This window comes from Ctenocephalides felis, unplaced genomic scaffold (genome assembly GCF_003426905.1).
Source record: "Ctenocephalides felis isolate EL2017-DRISC unplaced genomic scaffold, ASM342690v1 CF-g0.4_SCAFFOLD_01886, whole genome shotgun sequence".
Lineage (NCBI taxonomy): Eukaryota > Metazoa > Arthropoda > Insecta > Siphonaptera > Pulicidae > Ctenocephalides > Ctenocephalides felis.
The window spans coordinates 35,665,328-35,690,893 of NW_020538040.1; the positions used below are offsets into that span (position 1 = coordinate 35,665,328).

The 25,566-nt window shown below is 29.9% G+C and overlaps 1 protein-coding gene across 1 annotated transcript; it reads right to left on the reverse strand.

Moving 5' to 3' along the window:
* Positions 1–10,174: 10,174 nt before the first annotated feature.
* LOC113374895 (spindle and kinetochore-associated protein 1-like) lies at positions 10,175–10,810 on the reverse strand. Its single transcript, XM_026614853.1, has one exon. It carries the CDS (start codon positions 10,808–10,810, stop codon positions 10,175–10,177), a length of 636 nt encoding a protein of 211 aa, XP_026470638.1.
* Between the last annotated feature and the right edge of the window lie 14,756 nt (positions 10,811–25,566).

Below are 25,566 nucleotides of genomic sequence, written 5' to 3' on the forward strand. Positions count from 1 at the left end.
AATAGAAAAAAAAATGGAAGAAAACGGTAAAAATACAATAATAATAGGTGATATGAATTTAGATATAATTCCAAACAATAATATATCAAATTGTTACAAAGATATTATAGAATCATCAGGATACAAAATAATAAATAATATAGATAGCCAATACGCCACAAGGAAGACTCAAAACACTAAATCAATAATTGACCATGTTATATCAAATTATAAAAAGAAGATTAATATAGAAATAGAAGACACAGAAATATCTGATCACAAAATGATAACAGTATTTATACAAAATACGCCGAGAATCAAACCAAAAATGCATAAAATAATTAGATATAGCATAGATTTAGAAGGATTAGAAAAGACAATAACTTGTAAGTTAGACTCTAAAATAGTGGACCAATTAGAGGATTTAATAAAAATTATACAAGATGCAGCAAAAGAAAATAAAATCAAAGAAACAATAAGAGCCAGAGAAGATACCTGGATAACAGAAGAAATTATTAACTTAATGAAATACAGAAACAAATTCTACAATAATTTAAAGAAATGCAATATAAATGAAGTAAGCAAACATAATGCCATAAAAATGAAATATAATAATATAAAAAAAGATATAAAAAATATGATCTACAAAGCAAAAAGACAATACTATTCAGAAGAAACAAAAAAATGTGAAAGTGACTCTCGAAAAATATGGGAACTAATAAATAAAACATTAGGAGGAGGAAAAAATAAAAATGAATATAAAGAAAATATTGAAAAAATACAGCATAAAGATAAAAATATATTTCTTACAGAAAAGGAAGACATTGCGGAGTATCTCAACAAACATTTTGCTGAAATAGGTATGAAACTACAAAAGAAAATGGATCATTGCAACTATAAACCATCAATACACAGACCTAAAAACAAAATCCAAATTTTTGAATTAACAGATGAGAAAGAAATAAAAAAAATTGTTGAAAATCTGAAAAATAACGCTGCACCTGGCGAAGACAAGATAACAGCAAGAATCACTAAAAAAATAATAAATATAATAGCTCCACTACTTGCTGTTTTAATGAATAGATACATAGAATGTGGTGTATTTCCATCGTGTCTTAAAATGGCTACAATAAAACCAATTTTCAAAACAGGAAACAAAACAGATCCAAATAACTACAGACCTATAACAATAACAAACACATTCTCCAAGATATATGAAAAAGTAATAAAAAAAAGATTACTTGATTTTCTCATTCAAAAAATTGACAAAAATCAATATGGTTTCCTCCCTTCATCAAATACACAAGGTGCCCTAATAGATTTGACTAATACCATCAGTCAGCACCTTGAGGAAAATATGCACACAGTTGCAATTTTTATTGATTTACAAAAAGCTTTCGATACAGTAGATCATGGCATATTACTTAATAAACTAATAGATTTAGGTGTAGAGGGTTTGTCTTACAGCATTATCAAAGATTTCCTCATGAAAAGAGTGGTAAGGACGAAGGTGGGAAATTTCACAAGTGGAGGATGTAACATAACCTGTGGAGTTCCACAAGGTTCTGTATTAGGACCTTTATTGTATCTATTATACACCAATAACCTTAAAGACGCAAAATTAAAGGGAAGATACATATTATATGCAGACGATACAGCGATAGTATATGCGGATAAGGATAAAAAAAGACTCGAAGATATTATAAACACGGACATGAAAATATACACCGAGTGGCTAACTGAAAATAAACTAACAATTAACATAGATAAAACAAAATACATATATTTCAAACATAGAAAAAATACTGAGAACACTAAACTAAAAATTGAAGTAAATAATAGAGCAATAGAGGAAGTGGAAAGCATAAAATACTTAGGACTGATAATAAATGAAAAACTGACATGGACAGACCATATAAACAAAATAAAAAGAAAGATAGGAACATTAACAGGGGCATTGAAAAGGATCCACTCTTTCGGCAAAAAAAATAAAATACTAATTCTTAAAACGCAAATAATACCTATAATTTTATATGGCATAACAACATGGAGCCAAACAACTAAAGCAAACCTAAATGACATACAGAGAATAATGAATAAAGCCATAAAAATAGCATATAATTTACCACATCTAACACCCACCAAATACTTGCAGAGAGAAACAAATAATCATTCACTAAATAACATAATTAAAATAGAGAAATGCAAACTAATACACAAAATGAAATTTAACCGAATTAAAACAAGTGCAACAATAGACACAAATCAAGATATACATGAACACTACACGAGACAACACAACAATTTTCACATTGAACGCAATAGAAAAAAGAATTTGAGAGAAAATGTCATATGGAGTGCTACCAAAATATATAACGAATTGCCAGACTATATTAAGATGACCAATGATAATGATAATTTTAAAAGAAAAATAAAGAAGTACTATATGGAAATTGAAGAAAAAGAAGACTGAAGAGTTATATATAGATATTATATTAATGAAATAGATATTATAGTCAAATGAAATGTAAATATTATATGAAAACTGTTTTTCATAATCTCTCATACCAGGCACCTCTGTCTGACTGAGATATGAAAATAATGTATATATGTAAATAAATAAATAAAAAAATAAAAAATATTAATTTGGTGACAAAGGCATAATTGATTTGAGATGTTATTCATAATCCATCAGTATCCAAATTATTTTTTTATGTTTTGATATTATCTAAACTGTATGTTATAAATATCATACTCACGATACAGAAATCATATGAGTCACGATAGCATTGATTTTGGAAAAAAAAATTTTGCTTTCAATTTTTTTTTTAAATTTTATTCCAAAAAAAAATTTTTTGTATATCGAAAATATTTCAGATTTTTATTTTAATACTGTTCTAATATACTTTAAACAAATAATTTCAACTTTCCAATTTAGTTTATATAATTCTTATGAATATAAGTAGACAATGTTACAATATTTATAATAATCTATTTTAAAACATTTAATATTTCTCGATCATTTTGTTACGGTAAGGGAAGTTCCAGCAATTTGCCTTAAGGCACGATGCCAAATACCCTACTAGTTCTGTCTCACTAGTTCTGTCTCACTAGTTGTGTCTCAAGCAAAGTCGACAAGTTTTCTTATACGTCGAGAATTTTGGAGATAATTTGCAGAAATACTTCCGGTGAAAAAAGAAACGAAAAAGTTTTGAAGTGTGAGAAAACAATATACTTAAGATTATGAATCTAAGAAGTTATATATGTATCTTGAGCATAGTTCGGGAAAAATTTGGACACAAAATGCCAAAGTCGAAAAACAGCAACCTGTGTAAAAAAACACTTTGTTCATCAGCGAATAATAAAAAAAATTGGAACATCTTATATAATTTTAAAATTAATAATTGGAATTTGTGGTAATTGGCAAAATTCAATTTTATTAGGGCAAAATTCATATCAAGATAAAATTTAATTTGTAATTATTTTAACAATTTTAAGTAACTTTCAAGTTACTTCAAAAAAAATTATGAGGTAGATACAATTATTAATGGTATTTGGCCTTAGTAACAAATTTGATATATCAAATATGGTGAAAAATTGCAAATATTGTAATATTGTGAAATTGATTTTTTAGCTAAATCACTTATACTTGGTACTTATTTGTACGAAACGATATTAAGTTTTTTTCATAAATAATAAACTAAAAAAATTAAATGCAATAAAGCAATTTTTCTCAAGTGCGTTACCGCGCGAATATGAATCTTTTTGATCAGCTAATTACATTTACTAATTATATTTAAAAACTTAAAACAATATCTATTTGTCCTGAAGCGAATTCCTAAGCCCAACTAATTTAAATTTCACGTTTCATTGTTAAATATGAAAATTATTGCTGATCCAATAAAAACGAGTAGCTTTACACCGGTTTCTTAATTAGAAGCATCAGAAGTTTCCATTTTGCATGAACAAAACTTCCATAATTCATTTCTTAACCACTGTACAAACATCAGAGAAATAATTCATTTCTTTCATTGGAAAAATGCTAATAATCATGGAAGCAATCGTCAAACTGCATACAATTTGTGATTAACATTATCAAATGACTTCATTAGTAATCATTCGCCTGTTGTGTTTTTTTATATTTCATTCTGCATACTAAACGAACCTTAATTGCAATCGCGTGCCTGACCTCTCTTAAGGCCACTTGACCGATTTACATAAAATAATTTCTTGCTCGACATTAGAATCAGTAATTGGTGACACATTTTCCACGACGTGGAATAAAGGGAAAGATGAAATTAATTAATTAGAATGGATATTTATAAGCGTTTATTTTGCTTAAGTAACTTTGCTATTCGAATTTACATACAGGAAAAATTATAGCTTAATAAAATAATAACTTAGCAATGTGTAAAATGGTATTGGTGGAACAAAGACACTTTAAATAATTAAAACGAATGTATTTTCGATTTGTATGAATCAACAAATTTATGTTCAAAATATGCGTGAAAATGATGTGAATCAAGAAAAATAAATGTAATAAATAAAATAATGACTAATGGTTTTTTTTTTTCGTTGGCGATATAATCTCATTCTTTCAACAGCTGTAATATATGTCTCGCCTAAAAAATATTTTCCAATACAATAGTTTCAAAGATTTATAGAAACTACGAATAATATAGAAATAATTTCTAATCAATAAACTTACTAATCCTTAATCTTATTAATCAATATTTTCAAGGAACAGAGTAAAATATTCTTTGGATTCAGGCATTTTCACATACACGACGACTAATCACAATCGACCCGTATAGAAATGATTTCATCGAAAGCGAATAATGCACAGTTCTGCCGTAACGCATTTCCGTCGCATTTGTACGGATTTACACCCTAGTCGCGTCTAGAGAAGATTTACTTCAATAATAAAGATTTCATAACTCATATGATTTCTCCATCGTGAGTATGGAATTCATCACATACAAATTAGATAATATCAAAGTATAAAAAAATGATTTGGATAGTGATGAATTATGAATAACATCTCAAATCAATTATGCCTTTGTCACCAAATTAATAATTACTATTATTAATTACGGCTTATTTATAAATATATGAATAAATAGATAATTATTGAATTGAATATAAGGATACGATAACAAGTGAAATATTTAATATGACACACGTATATATTCGCCAGAAAAAATATATAATAAAAAACAAACGACAGTGTAATTATGCCAAAATTTTATAACAAGTTTTTATTTTCTATTTTTTGTATAATACAATTACATTGTTTCCATTGGCTAATATTTAATTAAAACTACAAGCAATCAGAAATTTATTAAATTTAATCGATGGAACGGGTGTTGATGGACCTCCAAGCCGAATAATAGTAATTTTTGCTTTGGACGACGTGTAGAAGGGATTCGTTGTCCTCCATTGAATTGTTGAAGCTGCGGCAACCATAGGCCGCCACCTTGGTTGCTCATCTCATCGCAGTCACCAAACAAATAAAAAGAAATCGTGAGAGGCTCACCGACAGAAGGTTCATCGATTGATAAAAGTTAAGTTTTTGCTAAGAAGATGCTTGAAAACGAAGAGGCAGGATTCTTACGTTTATGATAAAATTGATGTATGAATCAAATTGATGCCATGGACCAGATAAAGTAGTACTTATTGATCTGTCATCAAAGCAAGATCTAACAAAGATTAAATAAAGCTCCATCATGGGATCTTTACCAGCAGGCACGTATCGACTCCTATTGTCAGAAGAACGAAAATAAGTCAAAAATACTTTATTTGACTCATAAACATCTCATGTGGATTTCACGGGATTTGATGCCACACTATCATAGGAAAAAATGTGCAGTAGATTTTATCTATGTATTTTTAATAATTTAAATAGCTTTGCTTCACTGGTTTAACTGCATTGCAAGATTCCTTTAATTGTATAAAAATATTGATTATAATTTTATTAAAATATTTGTTATTTTCCATTGTTTATTTGTTTTATTTCGTTGACATGATTACCGAATTTCAGTTAGAGGTGACAAAAATAACTTTTGAATTTTAAAGAAATATAACAAGTTAAAACTATGAATCTAGTTAATATTATATATATATATATATATATATATATATATATATATGTTCATAATAAATATTGAATTTCAGTTCGAAAGTGTCATGTCGTCCAAATAATTTACCCTGACACATGCTACATTTTGTATTTATTCACATACACGACAACTATTCACATTCGACCCGTATCGAAATGATTTCATCGAAAGCGAATGACGTATAGTTCTGCCATAACGGACTTCCGTTGCATTTGCACAGATTTACACCCTAGTCGCGCCTAAAGAAGTTTTACTTCAATAAATCAACTCAATATATGCATGTGCCTAGTCCTAAGAATAGTGGGCGAAGGAAGGACTTCACTGAGCACAATCCTGAAGAAAAGGAAACTGGGTTGGATATATTCTACAAAAAGAATGCCGTCTACAATATGTAGTCGAAGGTAAAATGAAAGGACTGAAAATAATGGTAAGAAGAAAATGCAGATGGTTGATGGAAAGAGGAAATACAGGAAATTGAAAGTCGAAGTACAGGACCAGAAAGCTTCGAAGCAGAAGTTTGGAAAAGAAAATTCAGAAAAATGAATAAAAAGTCATCATTAGTCAATAATTAATGGTTATAAAACGGTATCGGGAATAATAAACATGGGAGGGGTAAGATATCATTGAAATTGTGGGGATCTCGTACCATAGACCTGTCTTAGGGCGGTCTACTATTTATTATTATTATGATGCATATACCTAGGACAATATATTGACTCTTCTCTGCTCTCTCGTTTTTCTGTTGCCTTTCTACGCGAACAAATTTTCTCCAGTTTTTTTGTGAGCAGAAGAATGCAGCAGTTTGGTTTAAGGGGATATTCTAATGTAGAAATTCAAAAAATCGATTTTTTTATTTCATATTTTCAAAGTTTAACTATCTAAGAATATGGGTACGAAAAGGTTTTTGAAAATTTGAATTACTTTCGGAGATATAGGCATTTTACTGACTCGGTCTCCATACTGGTTTGGCTTCACGCAAAACTTTAAATGCGTTTTTCTCATTGTCAGAACAGACTTTTTCAGTACTGTTGACACGATTTCTCGAGTTTTAATCGACCGATCCACTTGAAATGTTCAGAGAGTTTTGTTTATAGACCTATCCATAGCCCGAAGTAGGATTATCCTCAAATTTTTACTATTTTTAAAAAATTCGAGAAACAAAAAACAGTAAAAAAACACTTTTTTTCAAACAGTCCCCAATTTGTATAAATTTTTTTTTTACTCATCGCTCGTTCGGACGATTGCGACATCATTGTAGATTAATATTCTTTTTATTTTTTGCATTTCCGATGGCTAGGAGGGCTGAAATCATGTCAAGACTGAGGTGCCAATTTTTTGAGACCACCCACTTCATCAGCTGCCAGTTTTTACAATTTTCAACTTTTTTATTTTTTTATTTTTGTTTTGTATTTTAATAATATTAATAAACAAGTGGTAAAAAATGGATAGTAAAAACATTCATTGCTTTCTTTTACGACACTTTAAAATTTTTTTTTTATTTAATTTATTCTGCAATCTGTTTTACATATTCATTAACATTAAGCAGAGATTGCTAACAATAATTATCACATAATATAAACAAGAAGATAGTAGCAACACCCAGCGGCGTGTCTACTAGGTATAGACACTTCAAAAATTACCTAAAATTCATCGCTCTAGACTAGAATACTCCCTTAAGGCACATTTTTGGACATCACTAGTTCATTTCGTGTTCATAAAAATCGAGCAATTTAAAATGTGTCTGCACACCATAAAAGTGTTTCCTCTGTGTCCACTTGACTGTCTTTGCCTGTTCCTTTCCCCGCCGTAGGTATTTTGTCCGAATTTTCTCCCCATTTCTCATGGGCTCTTAGACATGCGATTTTCGTATTACACATTACGTATGCCTTCATTCGCCTTCCGCATTATACACACCTAATATGATTATACAACGAACTCTTGGCTGGTCGTTCCGAAGTGATCCATCATGTGCGTCTTAAGAACTAAGCCGATGTATAATGTAGCACTTACATATTTCTATTTATTTTCGAGCTACGAGCACGCTCTCTCAATGGACGGGGAGAAAAATAATATTTTATAAGAGTCTCGGTGACATTTTCACTCGAGCACATGTGAGGCCAGTCCACAATGCTGCTGCGATTTCAGGGAAGAGAATATTGAAAATAATGCCCTAAGGTCATATTATGTTTGACGTGTTATGGATCATTGAGTTTTTAATTGTAGTTGAAAAGTACAATTAGAGACTATTGAAAGTAGAAAATTCTATTTAGACTTCAAAGATGTCATTTTTAACTAATTAAACGTCCTTTTGGCATTTGTACATATTATTTTTAATTTTATTATCATTCATTTCTGTCTTATATATAAAAATAAATCGCAAAATGTGTTGGTAAGCGCATAACTCAACAACTCCTGAACCAATTTAGTTATTTTTCTTAAAATGTTTCTTGAAGTTCAAGGATAGTTCTTACGGCGAGAAAAAATCGAATAATTGCCGGGAAAACCCTAAAAACGGCTTTTTTCTTTTTCACATACAAACGTTTTTTAACTAAAACATAGAATCAATTTGAGCTTCAATTTTTTAATAATGCGTAAATAAATAAGGTGATTTAGAGAATTTACAAAGGTTATCTGGTGGACAGATAAATGGTAGGATATGTAAAATGTAGAGAGCTGGTAGATAGACGAATATGTAGACAAATAAACATGTTGACAGGTTAATTCGTAGACATATAGAACCGGATTACAGGTGAATTTGTAGGCCGGTAAAATGGTAGATTGATAAACAGGTTGATAGGTAAATAAGTAGACAAATTGTTAAACAGGTTAATTATTCAACAGATAAATTATTGAACAGGTTAATTGGTAGATATTTAGAACGGGTGACAGGTAAGATTGGAAAGCAGGTAAATTGGTTGACAGGTAGAATGGCGTATTGATAAACAGGTCAATAGATAAATTGGTTGACAGGTAAATTGATAGACAGGTGAATTGGTAAAAAGATAATTTTTGGATAGCTGGTGGCCAGGTAAATTGGAGGATGTGTAAAATGGTAGACAGGACAACTGGTTAATAGACAAATAACAAGACGGATAAAGAGGTTGACAGGTAAATTGGTAGACATGTGAATTGGGTTAATAGGTAAATAGGTCGACAGGTAAATTGGTAAGTCGGTAAACTGATAGATTGATTAGCAAATTTATAGGTAAATTCGTAGACAAATTATTGAATTGGTAAATTGTTGAACAGATAGTAGTAACGTTAAACTAAGTGTAACAAATACACATCTTTGTTCAACTTTTTAATGTAAACTAAATCACGGCAAAGAGTGAACGAGTACAGCTAGTTTAAAATAAAATCCATTGAAATCCTAGTAGTTTCATTACTACTATTACTACTACTACTACTACTACTATTAGTATAAGTAAATTTGATAACAATAACAGTCTTATTTAGATGTGATAAAATATTAATAATATCTTAAATATGCACGTAAATGTCTCCACTTAATTATTTCATTTCATTTAAATTCAAAATCATTTAGTTCCACAGCTTATGTATTATTATATTTTTCCACTTAATAAAATATTGAAACCCAATAAAATTAATTTAATAATTTAATAAAAACTTATTTATACTTTATTTGTACTTTGGAATTACAAATATGATTATCGCTGTTTATAATTAAAATACAATATTAAAATTGAATAACAATTTCACGCATGAGTTAATAAGAGGCCTGATAAAATGCTTTCCTTAATTTATATTTTTTTGTTTTGATTATGAAAGAAAAAAAATATATCATATTACAAATAATATTTATTTAAAATTATGAACATTTTCAAAAGAAATACAAACTTGTTCCTTGGAAGTGTGGATATGAACAACTAATTTATCTGAAGATTATTATATAAAGCTACAGTGATGAATTAATCACAACTATATTATGGGTCTATGTCAATTGGAAATAATATAGTGGAATAACTCAAATTGTATAACTAAGAAATATGAACAGTTAACATGAACTTAAAACCCAGTTATTACAACACAATTTTTAAATTATTAGCATATCAGCATTAAAGAAAACAGATTTTTGTTACCCCTCCATTTCTTATTTCCTTAATCCGCTTTACATGGCGTAACATGGCAAAAAATGTTTTCGTCTGCTTATCGAGAGGATTCACACCAATGTCACTGGACATTATAAATTTAACACCATTTTCATTATCCGCCTCCAACCTTTTGTACTCGCTATATTCGTGTAGTTTGTATCTGGGCACTTCGTGCCTAGGAAATTTCAATAGCTTGTATTTATAGTAAGCAGCGTTATTGATCAGCTCAATAAAATCATTAATTGTTTCAATACGCAGCCTGCCTCGTAGATAATAAGGAATGGATTCAAATTCCTCAAGTTTCATATATGAAACTTGAGGAACTCCGTTGACGGTAATTCTTTTGGTTACTCCTGTAAGAACAGGGTCTGGAACAGGGTTACTTTGCATCAAGGGACTTCCTTCGGAATGCTGTACATTAGATTCTAAGTGAGTAGATTTACTGTTATCGCCACATGACAAGTGTTTTGCAGGGGCAGCAGTTAGCGATTTTCTGAGTCGATTCAGTCGTGCCCTGCTCTTCTCTATAAGGTTCAGCATTTCCTGTAGTTCTCCTTGCATGCTCCTATTGCCATCGGCTAACTTCTTGATGGCGTCCATTTTATCTATAACACGTTTATACTTACTAAATGTGCAACTAAATCATTTTATGAGAAATTCAACGAGTTCTATCGTTTTTCTAAGACGATGATATGTTTATTTTTACGTACCCGGACACTTTGTTGAATACTCAAATAATTTAGAAACCAGCACTATGGAAGTAAACCGGATTAAATGTTTTTTTAAGTTACATCACTTTAAATTTAAGAATTTAATTTGTTCACAACTTTTGTTTTCAATCCACGCCTTCTAGAAAATATTAGATATTGTTTTTATTATGAATTGTCAAAACACTGAGAATTTTTAATATATATACGCATGCCCAGCACAGACACACACATACGATTTTTTTGCGTTTACTATAACTTTAGCTCTGTGGTGAAATAATCACAACTTTATTTTGGGTCTACGTCAATTGGAAATAATATATTGGAATAACTCAAATTGTATAACTAAAAAATATGAACAGTTAACATGAACTTAACACCTAGTTATTACAAAAATACACTCGTTAACACTACGCTATTACTACACAATTTTTAAATTCAATTGATACATCGAATCACAAGATTTTGAAATTAAGATAAATATAATAACTGTGGGCTAAGTTTAAAACCAAATATACTCCTTTTTTCAATAATTTGAAGCAAGAGAATGTTACGAATTAATGCAAATTAATTTCATCTTTATACTGAGTTTTTTTGTAAGTCAATATTTTTGACTGTGGTCCTTCAAATATTATTACGATTCTAAGTTTAAATTAACAAAATTAACTTAGATTTAACCACAATATCCAAAAAACGGTCACATAATTACATCTTACTTGAAAACTTACTATATTATCAAATTACTGGAGAAAAATCATGTTTCTATTTTTTAATGATAGTTGTGATCAATACACCCTTCCGGCTTGACGTTGAGTTTATGGACACCTTGTATATTTATAACTTACTTTTGAAACATCAATGACATTTACATATATTATTTGTTAGATATTTTACTGCTATCAAAATTACTCTTCATTCTTTACGAAAAAATAAATCTTTACAAAACACAATTGAAATTATTCTTATAAGTCTGGTATTTATTGTAGAAAACTCTAAGCCAAAATCATTGTTTATATATTTAAATTTAGTATGTAATGAAAAAAAAAACTGTTGGTGCATGGCATCGCGCCTTAAGGCACATTGCTGGAACTTTCCGTGCCTACAACTAAATTAAAAAAAAAATCGATTTTTGAGATATTTCGAAATTTTTGAAAAAAATTGACTTGTTTGAATAATTCGATTTCTTTATAGTTTACTTTTTTGTATTTAGATTTTTTTTTGAAAATTTTGAATATTTTTTTTAAGCAATCGCTTAGCTGATTTGCAGTCGAAATATCAAAGCGCGTAAGCGCCGCGTAGTTGTGTAAACATTGGTACGGAACCCATATAAATGTATACAAAATTTATATGTATTATTATAATTTTATAAAATACTTGATGATACAATACATATATGTGTAATGATCATTTTTGACCGCCAAATGGCATTATTTTTTATTTTTTTTATTGGATTTCCGGAGACGCTGGACTTGTCTATACAAAAATTTTACCAGTTGTTCACTTCATCAATACAAGATAATAATTTTTTGAATTATTTAAATCGGACGCTCCGTTATCTCAAAAACTGAAATACTATTTTTGGCACTTTTTGCCCCGTATCTCCGAAACGGCTAGACCTGCCTTTGCCAAAAAATAATCAGCATGTATCGCTATCAAAATGAATCGAATGTTTTTTTGAATTATTCAAATCGATCGGTGCGAGTTCGCGAAATCGTCGACAAAAAGTTAATAATTTTATCATGACATAATTATGTGAAGATTTTTTATAAGACTTAAGCCAAATATAAATACAAAAAACGTTGATTTCTTACGCGACATATTCAGGAAAAGCTTAGAGAATATCTCAAAACTATTTTTGGTTCAGGAAGTTACATAAAAAAATGGTTTAAAAATATTTTAGTACATATCAACAACGACGCTTAAAAATTTATTCATTTACCATAAACCCCCAAAAGCAATATGAATATTCAAGATTGTATACTCTCTGCAAAATATTATGTAGATAAGCCAAAACGTAATAATATGTAATATGGGTAAAAAACGATATCGGTGAAATTTCGATTTCGCATAACGTTATATTGATTCCTATAAATTTATATAGGTAAACGTAAGCACATACGATCGGTATATTACTAGGTAATGTTTATGTATCAGACATTTAACCGCGGTTTACATATTACATGAGAACGATACATCAAAGATACTGCGCTCGTGCATGCCTTGAACTCTTTCCCATGTTAAATTCTTGAAAATAGCTACCGAACTGAAGAGCAAACCAGCAATATGAACTACAGTCATGTCACAAATAATAACTCCAAAACTCTTTATCATGTCTGAAACTATCGACTTTATTTTATAATACTGCAGACCATTGTTCAACATTTCGTGTGAACTACATGTATTCCATTATGTACAGAAATATTTACAGAGCGTCGTGCATTATTAGGTCTATTATTATAAGTGAAAGCTATCTCTATATTATGTATGTGACCAAATGCTCATCGAAGATAAATAGAAAAACTAGTGGGGCGCATGGCATCGTGCTTTAAGGCAAATTGCTGGAACTTGCCGTATCAAAAATTATTTGGAAAAAAATAGATTTTTGAGAAACTATACATTTTTGACAAAAATTTACTTTTTTAGAAGACTTTTTGAAAAAAAAAATGTTTTCTTTATTTTGAAATATTTTAGAAATTCTGAACTTATTTTCAAAGCAATCGTACTGCTTTAACTGCATAGAGACGACATATCGAAGCGCGTAAGCGCCGCGTCGCCGTCTAACATGTAAACATTGGTACGGAACCTATAGGAATGTAAACAAAATTTATACTTATTGTTAAAAGCTCTATCAAATATCTTATAATTTAAAGTGCATATTATGTCTAATGATCATTTTTGACCGCCAAATGGCTATTTTTTTTACTTTTTTGCTAGATCTCCGAAACTGCTAGACCTGCCATCATGAAAATTTAAACAGTTCTTCATCTTGTCAATGCAAGTAAAATGTTTTTTAAATTATTGAAATCAAACGCTCCATTCTCTTAAAAACTAAGTTACCATTTGTGGCACTTTTTGCGCAGTATCTTCGAAACGGCAAGACCTGCCTATGCCAAAAACTAATCACCACATCTCCTTATCAACAACAATTGAATGTTTTTTATATAATTGAAATCGGTTGAACCGTGTTCCCAAAATCGTCGATAAAAATTTGTATCCACGCACACATACACACACACATCCATTTTTTCTAAGGTATGCCAAAATGCTCAGAAACCTCTGAAACGTAATGATTGAAAAATGAATGAAAAATTTTCATTTTCGATTTTTTTGCGATTACTATAACTTACCCTACGGGAAGTTAACTAGCTGAAAGTGTCATTTTGCCTAAAAGCAAGTTGCATGAACTTCCCAAAATCTGTAACAATTGACTTAATCAACTGAAATTGAGATTTAGATAATTAAATAAAATTTTAGTTTGTACAATTACATATATCATGTACGTAGCCCCTGATATTATTTAATGATTTCAACTAATAGTAACATTTTTTACACAACTAGAGAAGTTTTGTAGACGCATTTTCCCGCTGATTTAAAAAAATGCTGTTAAATTTATCATATTTTATTTTGACTCATCACATCACAAAAGCTAAATATAAAAAATATTTTTTTTCAATATTTGATGAATTTTTAAAATTAAGCTACTTACCGTAGGGCATGAAATGTTAGTTTGTGCTTTAGACCATGATTCAACATGAAAAAACTCATCGAAAAAAAAATTTCAACGGGTAATTACGAAGAAACGGCTCGGCCGATTCTTGTCCAAAACTAATCAGGGCGATTCTAAACCAATACCTATAGAACCGTTTTTGCTCAATCAATTTTTTAAAATTGATTTAAAATTGCGTACTAAAACGTGGACGACAGATTTTTATTATTTCTGCTTTTTACGAAAAAACGGCTCAGACGATCGTCGCTCAAACTGTTAAACAATAGTCATCGAGATGTATCGAAAGGCTTTTAAATTTTTGAAATCGGTCCAGTTTTTTTCAAAAATTTCGATTTAAGGTAAAAAATCAGTTCACACACAACCCCCCCCCCCCACACACACACGCACTTTTCCAAAAAAATTCTCATTCCATTCAGAATGGCTTGTAACGTCGAGAAAGTAACAAAATTAGCAAATCGGAATTTTTAATAAAAACAAACTCTTCGGGAAAATAAAAATTTCAAAGTTAATTAATTTTGAATATTTTAAATTTATAGTATATCAAACTTTGTATGGAAACGGCATGGAAAAAATTTTGAAAATTGAAAAAAAAAATATTTAGGTATAACTTAGCGACAAATGAACTAAAAGTGAAAATTTGAGTCATTTTTTATTGATAATTTGACGCTCTGCAAAAGTTTTGAAAATATTTTCATGCTATTTCCATACAAAACTTTGATTGAATTGCGCTTTATCTAAAAGACAATATTAAGAGCTAATACTTTTAGAGTATTGTTTTTTATCTATTTGGAACCATTTGAGCCATTCGAATGTCCGTATTAAGGACCACCCTAATATATATATATATATATATATATATATATATATAAATATACTATACATCTTCTAATATGTAGATGTTAGGCTGAAGTTGATATATTCGTGGTATGTTCTTCGCAAATGTGATATGAATAAAATGTGCCCGATTTGTGCGGGCCCTGAGTTTAGTAAAACTCGTGGGGATATTTATTCTCTAGTAGACCAAAGCCTTCTTTCATAGCCGCCGGCAAATTTTTTAGTGGGTTTATAGAGAAATAAGACGAACTTTAATCAAAATGATTTATGATGCATTTTATGATGTTTTTATTGAAAGGATCACGTTAAAATATTTTTTCATTCCACTTAAGAAAGGCAAGTAAACTTTATTTTTGTTATCAGTTTAGGAATTTCAATATATTTTTGTGTGACTTTGGAATTTAGTGTGGTACACAAATATAGTGGATCATATAGCGGAATTCATTAGGATCGAGTGAATACAAGCACAGATATTACAAAATAATTGTGAAACACTGTAAATATAAACGTATTATATTCATATTATATTATAGATATTCTAGATTGCCTTTGTAATTCATGATTTCATTTTTTTGAATCTTATTGTAATCGTCCAAAAATCGAAATATTTTTTTTTCCTATTTGCACGATTTGAAGCTTTCTGAAGATTCTGGCATACCTTATAGAAAAAATGAATGTGTGTGTATGTTTTGTGTGTACCCAATTTATCGTCAACGTTTTCGGGCGCACGAATCAACCGATTTGAATGGTTCAAAAAGCATTCGATTTCTATTGATATGCAGATGCTCTGATCAGTTTTTGGCATAGACAGGTCCAGCCATTTCGGAGATACGGAGCAATGATAGCAGAAAATAGAAATCGAGTTTTTGAAAGAAAGGAGAATCCAAGGATCTAAAAAACATTCAATTTGTAATGATTGGGAGCAGAGGTGACTAGTTTTCGAAAATGTGCAAAAAATGTCTGTTTTTGAGAGAACTAAGCATCCGATTTGAATGATTCAAATTCATTTTTTTTAATCTTTGTATATCGAAAACAATTCAGATTAAAATTTTAATTCTGACTAAAGTTCTAATATACTTTTAACAAATAATTTAACTTTAATAACTTTACAACTGAGTTTATATAATTCTTATAAATTTTAGACAATGTTACAATATTTATAATAATCTATTTGGAAACATTTTGTTACGGTACGCGAAGTTGCAGCAATTTGCCCTACGGCACGATGCCTTGCATCACTAGTTTATTTATAAATGTTTTCTGCATTTCGGGAATATGAAGTTTTTCTTTCTACAAGAACAATGAAACAATATTTTTAAATTCTAACTACAAATAGTATTACACATTCACTAAAATTTATAATTGAAAATATCACCTCATCACCATGTGTTGAATTGTATGAATAAAGATCACTTAACTAATTAATTTACTATTTTTAATTCGAAAAATTGTCTGGAAATTATATAATGAATAATGACATGTCTGTCTATGTCATGAAAGAAAAATTCTCCTGGAGCAAATATTTGTAGACCATAAATCTATTCTTAAGCAAAATATCCACTGTTGATAATTCTATAATCCAATATAATATGATAAGTTGTTTGCGTGTTTTGCTAATCGACTCTTTGGAACGTAATATTGTTTTCATAGTACAAAACTGTGTATATCTGTGCGATTTATTTCATAAATGTAGCGACTCATATCTATTGAGTTTATAATATAAGGCATGCAATTTCAAAGACATCATTGTTCAATTCCAAGCATTCCTAGCAGACGAGTCGAATGCTCGTCTCATCGCGTGAGTGCTGTCACAGGATTTTAAAGGGAGAGCTGGTGAAATTTTTATTCAAAAGATAATACATAGGAATACTCTAAAGTCTGAATTAACATGGAAAAAACTTACGTGGGACATTCACCATAATTGTATACAGTATTTTGAGAACAATGTCTTGCTTTACAAAATGATCTTTGTCTAATCCGGAGTTAAAGTACATATTTTGCTTTAGCAAATTAAACATCGCCATCATTCAGCAAAGTCAATACAATTTTTGCATGTAGTTACAGAAGGTGGTTTGGACTCAATCAAACATTACACGAAGATTTGAACTTACAATTCATAAATGATTTCTTATTAATGCCATTAAGGCTATTTCTCACCACACGAACTTAGAGTACTACACAAACTACATTGATCAGCACCTCTCACGATTAGATCTAATACAAGTAGAATATTGAAATACAAATTATCTTGAATTTTCTTTAAAATATAGTCTGTCGATGTTTAGAAAAACAACGGTTATTGTTATATAATATGTAAGCGACACAGTTAACTGGTTATATGTTTTACCTTATGCTGATTTCTGTTACCTTGTACATTTTCTCTTCATTTTATAATTAATAAAGTAATGAAGAATTAATAAACTTTAATGAAGATAAATGAATGGTATATAACTAATTTAATTTTGCTAATGGGTTTCTCAGTAAATTTGTAGTTAGAGTATAGGCTTCCAATGGAAGGTTTCATGTTCGAAACGAGCTTCAAATAATTTGATGTCAAGCAGTAAAAATATAGTAGTGGCAATTTTTTTCTTGCTAGAGAGTCGCCAGCATTGCTGCATTCAATAAAAAGTCATCAGTATTAGAAATATTTCGATAATGAACTAATCGAATAGAGATAGACCAACCGTTGGTGAGCCTACATCAAACTTCAAACGTGTGATTGGTTAACTTTTCGTAGGGAAAATTATAGTAATCACAAAAAAATCGCAAATTTTTGCATACCTTTACTTTTCTGGTGAATATTTTGGCATTACCATCTTAGAAAAAATGTATGCATGTGTATTTGGATACAACTTTTTGTCCACGAATTAGGGCACACAGATCAACCGATTCTATTTATAATAAGGAGATGTGCTGATGCCAGCTGTTTTTGAAGATGCGGAGTAAAAATGACAAAAATTGTGTTTTCGTTTTTGAGGGAACGGAGCGTCCGATTTGAATGATTCAAAACCCATTTTATTTGTAATGACGAAATGAAAGACTGATTAAAATTTTTAGAAGGCGGTTTCCGAGATCCCATAAAATAGTTTAGAAAAAGAACATTTGGCGGTCAAAAATTATCATTAGACATATGCACATCAAATTATTCGATATTTTATAGAGATTTTGAAAATAAATACAAATTTTGTTTACATTTAATTCAACTGCTAAACAGCAACGCAGCGCTTATGCGCTTTAATATTTTGAATCCAAAACAGCTACGCAGTGCGTTTGCTTTAAAAAAATCCATAATTTTTAAAAATATTAAAAATTTCAAAAAAATCCTATGTTACGGTACGGGAGTTCCAGCAATTTGCCTTAAGGTACGATGCCATACACAACTACAAACTAGTTAACTAATTAACTTCCCGTAGAGTAAGTTATAGTAATCGCAAAAAATATTCGAAAATGAAAATTTTTATTTATTTTCACGTTTGAGTTTCTGAACATTTTGGCATACCTTAAAAAAAATTGATGTATGAGAACGGATCATTCGATTAGATTAATTCAAAAAACATTTTGCTTGTATAAAAAAATGCTTAAATAATTTACAGATTTTCCAAGAAAAATAATTTTTGATTTTTTTCATAATTTTAAAAATAGTAAATCAAAATTTTGCAAAATTTCAAAAAATATCAAAATTTAAAAAAATAAATATTTTACAAATTTTTTGAAAAAATTGAGAAATTGCCAAAATATCATATATAAAACAAATCAACAAATTTCTTGTAAATATGCACATGCGCTCGTCGCCCAATTTAATAAACACTTATGATTTTACAATATTTATAATGAATATGTAATTTATTTGAAAATACTTAAAACATGATAATCTTTGACCGCCAAATGCCATTATTTAAAACTAATTTATATCCAAAGCCGCTTGACGTGCTTTCCCAAAAATTTAATCAGCTCTAAACAAATATTGAATAATTACGGATACAAATTTTTGTCGACGATTTCTGGAACACCGATCAACCGATCAACCGATTTGAATAATTCATAAAACATTCGATTTGTAATAATAAGGAGACGTGCTGATTGGATTTTGGCGAAAGCAGGTGCCAAAAACGGCAACTCAGTTATAAGAGAACGGAGCGTCCGATTTTAATAATTCAAAAAACATTTCGCTTATATTGACAAGATGAAGAACTGATTACATTTTTTGGAAAGCAGGTCCAGCGGTTATGCACTCTCAATAAAAAAAATGACATTTGGTGGTCAGAAATGTTTATTGGATTTAGGTACATCAAATTATCAGATATTTTATAGAGATTCGAATAATGTGTACATATTTTGTGTAAATTTTTTTGGGTTCCGTACCAAGATTTTTAATTTTGAATTATTATTATTATTCATGTTATAAACTAATATTTTCTCTAAACTTGGTTGGTAAAATTCACGTATAGGGTTCAAAAAAATATCCTCGACATTTTTGACAGTATGGAATAACAGATTTAAATAATTGAAAAAGCATTCTATTCGTATTGAGAATGACGTGCATTTCTCGAATGATTAATTACGGTACGGGAAGTTCTAGCAATTTGCTTCAAGACACGATGCCATGCACCACTAGGCGATTGATTTATTCAACATTAATTAATACACATACAAAATTAGGATATGTGCAATAATGGTTTCGAGAGTCATTTTACCTCTCGTCTCACCAGCTCTCCGACTACGTTCGAATCGCATCAGACGCGCATCGGCGTGTGTACGGATAGAATCCTCTGTATTTCTTGTGCCACTTGCCACCTCGTGCCTGGAGGCTTTAACACTTTACTGAAACATATTCACGAAACGTCGGATCTGTTGCATTATCACGTACATATGCTGATATTGGAAATGCCTGTACAGGAATTCGAAAACGTACTGTTTGCCAAACCGGCAGATTACAACGATGCCGAGATAAAATTTTATGATGCCGTTGCAAATTGCAAATTGAATTAAATGGTAATTAATTCTCATAATTGCATAGTGTCGATGATCAGTTTTTATTCATATGGGTTGTGAATTAAATTTATATTATATATGAGGACAAACGTATACTTGGAAATTAGGATTATAATTTATAGTGGTGCATGACATCATGACCTAAGGCAAATTGCTTGTACTTCCCGTATCCTGGCATCCGTGGATTTCATCTTATAATAAATACATATTTTCATTTACATTTTGAATTAATATTTTTTCTAAACTCTGTTGGTGATTAAATCTGATTATTGTATATTGTCGATGATCCGTTTTTGTTTATGTGGCTTGTATAATATTGAATTTATATTATATATGATAGAAAATACACACTTGGATATTAGGATTATAAACTAGTGGTGCATGGCATCGTTCCTTGTTGCAAATTACTAGTACTTCTCGTATCCTGGCATTCGAAGAACTTATCTCTTAATAAATACATATGTTTAATCACATTTTGAATTTTTTTAAAACTCTGTTGGTAATTAAATATGATTACTGTATATTGTTGATGATCGGATTTTATACATGTGGGTTATATACTTGGATATTAGGATTATAAACAGGTAGTGCATGGCATTGTGCCCTAAGGAAAATTGCAGGAACACTCCATATCCCGGCATTCAAAGATGTTATCTCACAATAAATACTTATTTTTATTTACATTTTAACTTGATTTTTTGAACGTTTTGTTGGTAGTTACTGCAAATGAAAATAGTGAAAATATTTATTGTTTTCGTAGAATTTTGAAATATAGTGTAGTTATTACATACTGTAATATGAATATGAAAGAATTTTATTTGCTTTAATAATAAGGCGTTTTATCAATGAAGCTTGGCTAAAATTCCATGTTAAAAATTTGTGTTTTGCCTAAAATACATAATTTTTTACTAATATACCAGCACCATTTTTAATTTGCTGTAAGATAAGCTATAATAATCGCAAAAGAACTAGGTGTATAGCATCGTGCCTTAAGGCAAATTGCTGGAACTTCCCGTTGTAACAAAATGTTCGAAAAATATTAAATGTTTTCAAATAGATTATTATAAATACTGTAACATTTTGTAATATTTCCAAGAAGCATATAACATGAATAAAAAATTTAGTAATTATTTATTTAAAGTATATAAGTGATCTTTAGTTCTTTTGCCAGAATTAAACTCTGATTTATGTTTGATATATAAAAAAAAAATTACAAAAAAAATTGGAAAAAAATTGAAATATTTTTTTTCAAACGCAATTATTTTGTCAGAACAGGCATAACATTTTTTGAATCATTCAAATCGGATGCTTAGTTCTCTCAAACACTGCCATTTTCTGCACATTTAGCTCGGTATCTCTAAAACGGCCTCTGCCAAAAACTAATCAGCACATCTTCCTATCGATAGGAATTTGTTTTTTGAATCATTCAATTCAGTTGATCCGTGCCCCCGAAAACGTGGACGAAAAAATGCGGACATACAAGACACACACACGCACACACATCCATGTTTTCTGAGGTAAGCAAAAATGTTCAGAAACCTTCAAATCGTCAAGAAATGCAAACATTTTCATTTTCGATTTTCGGCTTATTACTATAACTTACCCCACGGGAAGTTAAGAATGTATTTTTTCATATATCTTTGTTTCAAAGGATTCTGAATAATTTACCTTAGAATAAATGAATGTATGTGTGTGTGCGTGTGCGGATACAAATTTTCGTCGAAGATTTTGGGAACAGGGATCAACCAATTTGAATAATTCGAAAAGCATTCGATCCGTGTTGATTAGGAGACGCGCTGATTAGTTTTTGGCGAAAGCAGGTCTAGCCGTTTCTAGGAACCGTAATTCACTTTTTGAAAGAACGGAGCATTCGACTTGAATAATTTAAAAAAAAAAAACATTTTGTTTGTATTACTAAGCAAAGAATTTTAAATTTTTGGAGAGACAGGTTCAGCGGTTATGATCTCTCAATAAAAACAGTTTAAGAAGTGCCATTTAGCGGTTAAAGAGTTCATTATCCATATGTACATTAAATTATCAGATCTTTTATAGAGATTTTAATAATGTGTACACATTGTGTGTACTGTGCCGAGATTTTTAATTTTGAGACGATTAAAATAAATTTACATTATTAATTGGAGGTAAAAACTGTAATATAAATGGATTAGAATTTTTAAAATATCAACTTTCGATGCCAAGTCCATAAAAATATTTCTGATTGTTGTAATTATTATATGTAATTTTGTTAATTTTAGAACTTGACCTAGTAAGTAAAGATGTTCTAATGTGCCGTATGTTGTTATTCTATTTCTTTTATTTTTTTGAAAATAAGAAAATTATAGAACGGGCTTTATAAAAGTATGAAATTGAGAGTTCTCAACAAATGTGACTTTATATGCTTCTTCTAAATCCAACTACATTAAACAGTTTTATCAGCATCCAGCAATTCATGTTGCTTTTACAACTTTCCTATTTCATTTTATAGATACAGTCTTATAAAATAAACCCCGTACGTATCTCATTTCCATCTTATATCCTTCTCTCATTGTTCCAGAAAGTGAATATTCGAAATCGGTTTATCCTTCAAGTTTATCGCGGTTTAATTTTCTCAAAGTGTATCACACCGCATAACGTAGTCGAACAGAATTCGTCCGGTCAGCGCGTGCAAAATCCATTCAGCAATCCTTAAATTATTCAGTTCTTGCAGTAGGTAGGTAGTGTATCTACCACCTACCATCTACCATGTACCTACCGACATCCAACCTACTAAACTGGACGATCGGTACGGATTCAACTTGTGCAAGTGCATGTAGACCGAGAATGGTGCAGAGCTTTCCAATGGGAATTGAGGGATTCGATTCATTAAATGATATTTATGGTATTAGAGTATTACATATATGTATATGTATATATATATATATATATATATATATATATATATATTATTTGGCATTTAAGATGTTAAAATATATGTAATGCTATAACAAAGAGTTTTGGTTCAGACATCCATCAATTTATTAACAGGAGAAGTAAGTTTTTTCCTTAAGACAAGTTGCAAAATCTTCCCAATATACGCAAATAGACAACTTAAAAATTCTCAAATATTTAATCAGATTTTCTCTTTGTCAATGCAAGTAAAATGCTTTTTAAATCATTCAAATTGGATGCTCCGTTATCTCAAAAACAGTATTACCATTTTTGGCACTTTCGCCCTGTATCTTCAAAACGGCTAGACCTGCATTTGCCAAAAACTGATCAGCGCACGTCTTCATTATCAACAGTAATCAAATGTTTTTTTTCGATTCGTCGACAAATGAAATCGTCGACGCAAATTTGTATCCGAACACACACACATACATTCATTTTTTAAGGTATGCCAAAATGTTTTGATTTCGAAACTTTTTAATTTTTTTGCGATTATTATGTTACCTTGCGGGAAGTTAAAAAATGATTAATATAAAACATAATAATATGAGACAAATGGCATACAAAAGAATGTAAATTATGTTTAAAAATGTTGAACTATGAAAGATCATACATTTGCAATATATAATTTTGATCAGAATTACTTATAAAACTTGATTAGGTGAAAACAATTAATAAGACTAGTGGGGTGCATGGCATAGTGCCTTACGGCAAATTGCTAGAACTTCCCGTACCGTAATTAAAATCTTGGTACGGAACCCAAAAAAAAAAATACACAAAATGTGTACCCATTATTAAAATCTCTATAAAATATCTGATAATTTTATGTACATATATGTATGTATAAACAATTTTGACCTCCAACTTTCATTTTTTTAGCTTATTTTTATTGAGAGTCCATAACCGCAAGACCTGCCTTCCCAAAAAGTTAATCAGTTCTTCATCTTGTCAATACAAGTAAAATCCAAAAACTAATCAGCACGTTTCCTTACCAATACAAATCGAATGTTTTTTGAAATATTGAAATCGGTTGAGCGGCATTCCCGAAATCGTCGACGAAAATTTGTATCCGCACACACACACACACACGCACATACACACATACACACACACACACACACACATATATACATCAATTTTTTCGAAGGTATGCCAAAATATTCATAAACCTTTAAAACGTAAAGATATATAAAAATTTTCATTTTCGATTTTTTTGCAATCACATAGTCAAAAATACCTATTTAAAGTATATAAGTAAGTTTTAAAACTTGAGTCAGAATTAAAATTGAAATCTGAATTATTTTCGATATACATTCGACGCTTAGTTATCTCAAAAACTGCTATTTTTTGCACATTTAGCTCTGTATCTCCGAAACCGCTGGACCTGTCTTTGCCAAAAACTAATCACCCTTCTCCCCGTCATTACGCATTGAATGTTTTTTGGATCATTCAAATCGGATGCTCCGATCTTTCAAGAACTCGATTTCTATTTTATGCATTCTTTGCTCCCTATCAATAGGAATCGAACCATTTGAACCATTCAAATCGGTTGATCCGTGCGCCCGAAAACGTGGACAAAAAATTGTATCCATACATACATACACACACACATCCATTTTTTCTGAGGTATGCCAAAATATTCAGAAACCTTTAAAACGTCGAAAAATGTAAAAATTTTCAATTTCGATTTTTGGCCGATTACAATAACTTACCCTAAGGGAAGTTAATAAAACGAAGAAGCACTGTAAACTAAACAGGATTTTGAATAAAATAATAACTGCATTGCACACACAGAAAAGAATGATTTATTACATGTTAAAATGAAATAAAATGATGAGATCACAAAATTAGTACAAAAAGTGAAGCTAATAATTGATGACTTGTGTGAAAGCAAATTGACATACAGATTTCATCTTTAGTATTAATTTCAATAGAATTTGAAAAAAAAAATACAAGTCAAGATTGGAGAACCATCCAAATGAACTCGCGGAGGACCTACTCTCTGCTAACACTATCAGGAGACTAAGAAGATTATATCCATTAGATTTAGTATAGTGCTTGTAATTATTCTCACATATTTATATTCATTATTTGCTATACAAACTTGAAATACTACCAATGGGTGGTATTTTAAAATCTTATTTAATATCCTAGTCACAAGTACTGAATGC